The sequence below is a fragment of the Pantherophis guttatus genome, chromosome 1, assembly GCF_059756535.1.
Source record: "Pantherophis guttatus breed Tessera chromosome 1, ASM5975653v1, whole genome shotgun sequence".
NCBI lineage: Eukaryota > Metazoa > Chordata > Lepidosauria > Squamata > Colubridae > Pantherophis > Pantherophis guttatus.
This window is the reverse complement of record NC_142063.1, coordinates 157234566-157243612: the sequence shown is the minus strand read 5'-3', so window position 1 is coordinate 157243612 and position 9047 is coordinate 157234566. Positions and strand designations below refer to the sequence as shown.

Here is a 9047-nt window from a genome sequence, read left to right as displayed (position 1 = left end):
CTTAAATTAAATGTAAGAACTGAGAAGGTAAGATTTCTAGATGCAGTGGCATTATGAAACCACTGAAATGTCTTTGCTCAACAAATGTTGTAAGAGTGAGGGCCAATTGCACTAGATCGGGGGGGGGGGTGTCACCTTCCCCTTTCTGTCACTTCTGATGCTAGGCTGGAATGTTTTATTCAGCAATGAGAAGAGTGAACTGAATAAGTCTTTTTCCGTGCTCTTCCGCTAGTTTCAAATTCATATCTTTGCCTTCACTTTGATACTATTTGAAGCATGGAGCTGGTTATAGCCTGTTCCCTTTCCGCAGCCAGTACCATTATGAGTTAATATATATTAGGTTAAGCTCGCCGTAAGGTTATGAGTGTCACTTCAGATTATTCAACAAATACAAAATCATCTGTTCAGATCTAAACTACAGTCTAGAGTCATTGCTACTACTGCATCTACTGTCAAGTCATTGCTACGATGTATTGGCCATTAAACAAGCACAAGGACCTTGCTTGGATGAAACTGTATATCCTGCCACAATAACAAAGGCCAGATGGCATGAACAAGAGTATTGGGCAATGGCATTTGATAGCTGTTTCTTTCCCCACCATGTGACTGGTTGAGTGGCAGTAACAGGGTTGACTGTATGGTGATTACAGATGGATTTTTCTGGGTTAAGTGTTGACATCTCTACCTACATTCCCCTATTCTTTTATTCTATTGAAGGATTATACTGAAGGCCTGAATTGCTTAGGAGCATCTGGTACAATGGTTGTCTACCTTCCCAACTAGAGTTTCTGAACAGCCTGGTTGCTCCATCTTCAGCATGGCCAAAATTAGATGTGTCAATCAGGCGAACAGGTGGTCCTATTGCTCCAAGTGGACCCTTCCCCCCTCTTCTCCCAAGGCCTTCCTTTCCGAAAGCCAATGAGAAGTGATGTTGAAATGACACAGGCAGACCTGTCAGCAGATCAGGAGTATAAAAAGCCAAACCACCATGTTTGCCCTTTTGAGCAGTCGTGCATTCCCAGCCTCGCCTCGGGTGTAGGGATTGCAAAGAAAACAAAACTACACTGTTTCAACTGTGTAGTTTTGTTTTTGAGGGCTAGAGGCTCAACCATTCTCATGTTGGGATTGTTTAACATCATCCTCTGGATAAGGACGTCGCTCCAGAAACTTCCGTTTGGGCTTAGCCCACTTCACTTAGGCACTCTTGTGAAATCAGGTTAGTAGCATGTCTGCAAGAATTGAGTGATTTCTCTCGGTCAAGAAAGCTCTGGGGCACTTTAATTATTTTAAATACAGTCCTATATGCAGGGGATGCATTTGGGTGGGATGGGGCAGGCTAGGATGGGAGGGGAGGGGCAGAAGTGGGAGAAAAGTCTGTAGGTCTTTGTAGATTTATTTTTGAGGACTGCATTTTTCCCATGAATGAAATGATGCCTGCTGTTTGTGAATTCTTAGGACTTTGTGATCATTTCTTATAATGTGCTTGAGGGTGAAAAGTTATTTCAAACGTTGGGTTAACTTTTAATCCTTCCAAAAGAGTGTTGAAGGTTATGTTACTTGCAGATAAACCAAGACGTTCCCAGAATAGCTCTGATAAAGCCACATTGCCAAGGCTAGGCACCGATGACTTTTTAAGGGAATCAGCTGCTGCCATATCCATTACATCGCAGCTCTGGACCACTTGCCTCCTGTCACTCAAACCTGGAATGGTTATTTTGGGAATGTGACATTTCAGAGGCATACCTTTGAAATGCTAGTAATACAAAAGCCGTATAAGATCACAATTGAATAATAGGATATTTTTCTCGTCTTTTTGTGGAAGTTGGGGGAAAAAAAGAGGACTGAAATACCTACCAATAGTGAATTCATCCAACAATTTGGAAGGGATGGTGTGTGGTTTAATTTTTTTTTAAGCTGGAATATATGGCTATGATTAATTTGGGGGGGAAGTGCATAATATGTATAGATTGGGTTAACTTAACTGAAATATATTGCTGTAAAACATTTCAAAATCTGGAGCGAGTAACCTTAAAAAGAGGAATGACTAAATTGAGTATATTATGCTTTATTAAGGCAATATATTGGCATGCATGCTCTCTCTCTTTCTCTCTCTCTCCCTCCTTCCCTCCCCCCCAATCTACCTATATATTCACCTCATGCTATGATTATTTCAAACTTAAAACCATAGCAATTTTTTTAAGGTGGCCAAGAAAAATAGGCCTCACATAAATCACTGACTTTACTGGAATTCTATTTTTAGCTGTCATAACCCCCTGTGACTCTGTCCAATCCTATATGATAAATCATAATAAATATCAAGTTAACATTTAGTACTCAATATAACAGAATAAATTGATTTGACACTGATGGGCATCCATATTAAGAAACATTTTGCAATAAAATCAGTTATTCTTGTTTGAATATATACCTTTTTGTGGTTTACAAGAAAGTGGGGACACTGTGTTACAGCAACAAATATTATACTGGACAAAGTATAGTTTTACTGATTTTGTACTTTCCTGCAGTTGTTCAAACCATCAATGTCAGTTGTTATCTTATAGCCAAGCTCACATTTCAAACTTGGCCTTCTCTCCTTCTTTCCTAGATTCAATTGCCTCGCTTATACTTTTACATTCTCCTTTTCTTTTCTTTTCTTTTCTTTTCTTTTCTTTTCTTCTTTTCTTTTCTTTCTTTTCTCTTCTCTTCTCTTCTCTTCTCTTTTTACCTTTCCTTTCCTTTTTTTCTTTTCATTTCTCTGTAATAGCCTCTTACCAAAACCTTTTTTTTCACATTAAGGGAAACTTTTCAAATAATTTCTTTTAAGAAAAAAAATCATTTTATTGTGCTTTTATTTAGTAAGAAAATAAAATAAATTCCAATTTTCAAACAATTTTGGGTTATAGAGGGGTTTTTTTTTAATCCAATTCCATCTGAGAAGGGATTAAGAAATGGTTATATATAAAGATATGGCAAATTCAACATTAAAAAGTAACCTCTTTATTGGCACAGTTATTCTGTTTGATGATCTGTCACTTGTTTGAACTATTGACAATTTGTTATGATTGAATTACTCAGTAGATGGGCAATATAGAAAAATAATTTAAGGGGATAAATTTCAGTAAATGCCGCGTTAACAAAAGTGAACCATTCAAGAGCCACAGATCTAATCTAAGTAGAACAATCCCTTCACAACACCACATATTTATGTTGCTTTCCACAAATTGTTTTCTCACCTTCTATTTTTATGTCTATCTTTCTTTCCAGAGTGCCTGCAAAAATGACAAGCAAAGCACCAACATTTACGCAGCCGTTACAAAGTGTTGTGGCACTGGAGGGTAGTGCCGCAACCTTTGAGGCTCATATTAGTGGTGAGTGTCCGTGTGTTTTTCTGGTTATTGTTTTCTTTGCTGTGGCTGAGATCTTCAAAAATGGTTAAGAGGGCATCTTTTCTGGGGCTTTAGAAAACTGACAGACAGATGGGGTAGGACTCCATTAAACAACTACCTATAAAGATTTTCAGTTATTCAGGTCATAGTTGTATCAAAAGTCATTTTTATTTTGAAAAGGCAACTGGACTGATTTTTTGAGGAAAAACAAGACATTTCACTTCCTATCCTGGAAGCTTCATCAGTTGTATATTAGAGAGCTAATAGGTAAAAGAAGATCTCATTGGGGGAAGAGATCAATTATCTCTTCTGTATCAATTTGAAGACTGGGAAATCATCAGGACATCAGACTAGGTCAGGGAATATGGAGTCAATGGACGCATTTTACACTTTGACAGTATATTATGGACACGCCAAGAAAATGACATTTACAAAATCGCCCCACCTTGGGCATGGCCATGCTCAAAACATCAATTTACCAGAAGTCAGATGGTTTCAGTTATTCCCTACTCACCACTTAACTTTCACCTCATTTTTCCCTCTTTTTATTTTATTTTTATTTTATATCAAATTTATATACCGCCCATCTCCCTAAGGACTCAGGGCGGTGTACAGCCAAATAAAAACATAGACTACAAACATTAAAATACTATTAAAAAAGTATTTTTTATTTTTTTAGTAAAGTAAAAAAGTTTACTTTTTTATAAAGTAAAAAAGTAAATTTATATATAAAGATATATATAAATTTGGGCCCATAATTAAAAAAACAATGACAAACCAATTAAAAACATTTAAAAGTGTTAAGCCAGCCCGGCTTGCTGAAAAAAGAAAGTTTTAAGGGCACGGCGGAAGGCACCGAGGTCTTGGATTCTCCTTATCTCTGGGGGCAGTTGGTTCCAGAGGGTAGGTGCGCCCACAGAGAAGGCCCTCCCCCTGGGGGCCACCAGCCTACATTGTTTGGCTGATGGCACCCCGAGGAGGCCCTCTCTGTGGGAGCGCACAGGTCGATGGGAGGCCGTCGGTAGCAGCAGGCGGTCTCAAAGATATCTAGGTCCTATGCCATGGAGCACTTTAAAGGTGATAACCAACACCTTGAAGCGCACCCGGAAGACCACTGGGAGCCAGTGCAGCTCACACAGGAGAGGTGTTGTATGGGAGCGCCATGTAGCTCCCGTAACTACCCGTGCGGCCACATTCTGGACCAGTTGGAGCCTCCGGGTGCCCTTCAAGGGGAGCCCCATGTAGAGAGTGTTGCAGTAGTCCAGGCGAGAGGTGACAAGGGCATGAGTGACTGTGCACAGGGAATCCCGATCAAGAAAGGGCCGTAACTGGCGAATCAGGCGAACCTGACAAAAAGTTCCCCTGGCCACAGCCGTCAGATGTTCCTCCAAGGACAGCTGCATATCCAGAAGGACTCCCAGATTGCGAGCCCTCTCCGAGGGGGCCAAAGACTCGCCCCCAATAGTCAGAGATGGAGTCATCTGACTATATCGGGATGCCAGGAACCACAGTCACTCAGTCTTGGAAGGGTTGAGTTTGAGCCGGTTTCTCCCCATCCAGATCCACACAGCCTCCAGGCACCAGGACATTACTTCAAGGGCATCATTGGGATGGCCAGGGGTGGAGATGTACAGCTGGGTGTCATCAGCGTACTGGTGGTACTTCACCCCAAAGCCACGGATGATCTCACCCAGCGGCTTCACATAAATGTTGAACAGAAGGGGCAAGAGAACTGACCCATGAGGCACTCCACATATGAGAGGCCTCGAGGTCGACCTCTGCCCCCCTGCCAACACAAACTGCGACCGGTCGGAGCATGATACCATGGTCGATGGTATCAAAAGCTGCTGAGAGGTCGAACAGGGCCAGATCAGAGGAGCAACCTCTGTCCCGAGCCCTCCAGAGATCATCTACCAATGCGACCAACGCGATCAATTTAATAAATCATTGGGTTACAGTCACAGGTTTTATTTTCTAAGACTAAAATTAGCATAGCCAGACCACAAATTCTAAGTGGCCAATAGATGGAAGCATGGTAATACAGATTATTTTCCCAGCTAGTGCTCCTCTAAATATTTACAGCCCAAACATGGCAGCCCTGATGGATGCCAAGTGGAAACAATGGGTGTTCTTTTATCTCAGGGTGAGCTTGTGGATCACAGCAATAATGTTGATCATGAACCATTAGGAATTCATTTCCTGAATCTCTTAAATTTTAAGATAGCATTAAGTTTTGAAATGGCTCAAGCCTTGAATATGCAGTATATAATGTTTTCCAGCTTACACCAGAATGGTAGCAACAAGCTATAGTTGTTGTGGCATAAAAGTCCTACCTCTTTCACATGTGCACCAATATTGTATGTGCTTTTTAAAAAAGCTTTGATTGTGATGCCACTGGTAGCATGACTATTTTAGATGTGGAACAATTATTTCCAGGCCAATAAGATCATACTGTGCTTTATAGCAGCCCACATATTTCTAAGCTAAGAACCATACTATAGAAATTGAATACAATATAAAAATACTATATTCCTTGATTCAGAACATACGCCAACATTATATCATATGCATGTTTGGATTATATGCTGACAATATATCTATTTTCACCAAGCAGGAAAAACAATATACATATTAACCAGGCTGCTGTAATGATACAATGAACAACGAGCAGAATTTAAGTAATACGTTTGAAGAATCAAGGCAGGGCTCGCTTCCTCTAAAAAGGTCTCCAGTATAGACCTTACTTTGAAATCCCAGCTGTTTGGCTTTGTTCTCTGAATCATATTAACTTCAATTATTTATTCTGAGCTGGAAATTATAAGATATCAGAGAAAGGATAATACTCATTAGCCATGCTCCACTTGCTGCAGTTGCAGGAGCAAATTTAGTCTATTACTAACTTCAAAAGAGATATATATATATATATATATAAACCTGGGAGACACACACACACACACACACCTGGGCAATATATATATATATGAATCAGTTGCCCAGGTTTTATCTAAAGGTTAGTTCAGAATTTGAAATGATAAGCAAATTTAGTCTATTACTAACTTCAAAAGATATATTCAGAATTTGAAATGATAACTGAAATCAATATTTGCCAGTCAAGGCTTTCATATTCATTAGCAAAAAATATGATGATCACTTAAAATTCCAAGAGTTATTTCAGTGAATGGGATTTACTTCCCTACTTTTGATGTTTCTCCTTTGATTTCTCTGTCAGGAAAAGAAAATACAGGATGTTGTGGGAATTAAGTAGGAAAATGGCTACTTAATGGGAACAAATAAACATGTGTCCTAGGCTTCTCAAATTCTTAAGATAGGCCTTGTATGTACCTTAAGATGCCAAGCCTGTCTGCAATTTTGCATATTTCTAAGTCGCCTTTGTGCGCAGATACTTTTCTCTCCCAACTGAATGATGTCCACAACCATAATTCAGAACAACTGAAGGGTCAACAACAATTAAGTAGAAGTACATGAGGTGTGTCTGCATGTGTACATATTTGTCTGTGTGCGTGCACGTGCGCACGCGCGCGCACACACACACACACACACACACGGACATAGACATAGACACTTGTGAAGTTTAAACCAGATCCTTCTGCTTTTCTATATTATTTGAGTAGTATATTATTCTATATAATATTTCTATATTATTTGAGTAGTTTTGTATTTAAAACATCTGTATGGAGCCTCTATCTGTTATGGTCATGAGTATTTGAGGTTATTGGGGTGGATGCCTGAAAGTTTAATTGACTGAAATGTTTTGGCTTAAAATATCTTAATGTTATATGCTCCAACTGTATTTTTTATGTAAGTTTTCTTTTCATGTTGTTACAGTACTTTGGGAGTAGATTATTGAAAAGCACTTTTTAAAACATACAAATATATGATATAGACCTGTGATGGCGAACCTATGGCACATGTGCCAGAGGTGACACATACAGCCCTCTCTGTGGGCGCATGCGCCCCTGCCAGCTGTTCTTCTGGTTTCTGATGCGCGCATGCATGCTGTCCAGCTGATCTTTGCGCGTGCTGGAGCCTCAGGAACATGAAGACCAGGTGGCCGGTGGTCCAGCATGGGTTTCTGGTGCATGCATATGCCGGAAACCCGAAGACCAGGTGGCCGGCGTGCGCATGCACACTGACCAGCTGGTCTTCAGGTTTCTGGGGCTGCAGTTTTCGCACGCATGTTCCGGTTTGGGCACTTGGTGCCGAAAAGGTTCACCATCACTGATATAGAACCTAAAACTTTCTAGAACACGCCACTGAAATTAGTTATACTATTATTTAATTGTGTACTGCTAGAAAATGACAACATTTACCTAATAGACAGAGGACCATAAATTAATACTGACACCCCCTACACAAAAGATTTCATAGGAAAATATAATCTATCACTAGATTTTAGACAAATCAAAGGCAGCCCTCTGTCCTTTCTGTAAATCCTCTAGACATAATATTTTGTTCTATTTATTCCTTTTTTTTCTAAAACACTGATAAATTCTACAGAGCTTTGCATCAGATATGCGTCAATCTTCCCCATTCATATGGTAATCATGGTTTCCAAATAGTGTCTCTCTCCATTGATTGCTGTTTTTTGACAACTCTTTATTCCCATTCTGAGAGAAGAAAAAGTTAGCAAGGGAAATCATTGACTATAGAAGTATGGAACTGAGAATATGATATAGCAATCTGTCAGGAAAGATTTTAAGTTGTTTCCTTCTCTATTTGGTTTGTTGCCCCATCTTAAACAATCTTGAGATCAGTGTTTCTCAAGCTTAAAGAAATACCCTATTGCTAAAGTTGAGTAACTATGCTTCAGATTTTGCATCCAACCATACTCCTCTTTGTAATTGTTCCTATCACCCATCTCCTCCCACTTATGACTGTTTGACTGTAACCTTGTTGCTGGTATCCTTAAGATTTATATTCACTGTTTCCTAATATGATTTGATTGTTTATTTGTACCCTATGACTATCATTAAGTGTTGTACCTTATGATTCTTGACGAATGTATCTTTTCTTTTATGTACACTGAGAGCATATGAACCAAGACAAATTCCTTGTGTGTCCAATCACACTTGGCCAATAAAAAATTCTATTCTGTTCTGTTCTATTCTATTCTATTCCTTGTATCTCTCAAAGTAAAATCCCTCTACCACATTCCCTGGGCTTCATCGAACAGTGATCTTAGTAGACAACTATGGTAATACTTGCCTTACATTAAAGTGAAAGGTTCCATTTCTGAAACTGTGATTGCATTTGTACATAATTCTAAGACATAGTAAGTAGTCCCACACATCATTACCAAAAGCAAACAGAGTACAGTTCAGAGTACAACCTTTCAACCATTGCAATCTTATGGCAACACTAACTCATATTACATGGTGTTATAAATCTCTTGTTCCCCCAAGTTACTCATTATGTTGGACAGATTTGACAATGATTCAGCACTTGGTTATTGTAATGCACCAAACTCTATGAACGTTTTTATCTCTTGAAATCTGACCTCCTAAATCACAAAAAGTGTATCTTTTATCATTATGCCTACATGCCTTTCCTTTTCAAGCATCCGGCATTTAAAATATAGTCTTTCTCTGATAATACCATCTAAGAATATAAATATGTCTTTGTATCAGATATTCAGAGGAA

General features: G+C 39.2%; 1 protein-coding gene across 1 annotated transcript in view; it reads left to right on the top strand.

Annotated features, from left to right (window-relative positions):
* The first annotated feature begins 980 nt into the window (after positions 1-980).
* TTN (titin) overlaps positions 981-9047 on the top strand; it is a 312529-nt gene continuing 304462 nt past the window's right edge. Inside the window, exons 1-2 of the mRNA XM_087882058.1 lie at positions 981-1216; positions 3265-3368. Of these exons, the coding sequence (XP_087738184.1) occupies positions 3278-3368 (91 nt within the window). The 5' untranslated portion in view covers positions 981-1216; positions 3265-3277. The remainder of the gene's footprint in view (positions 1217-3264; positions 3369-9047) is intronic.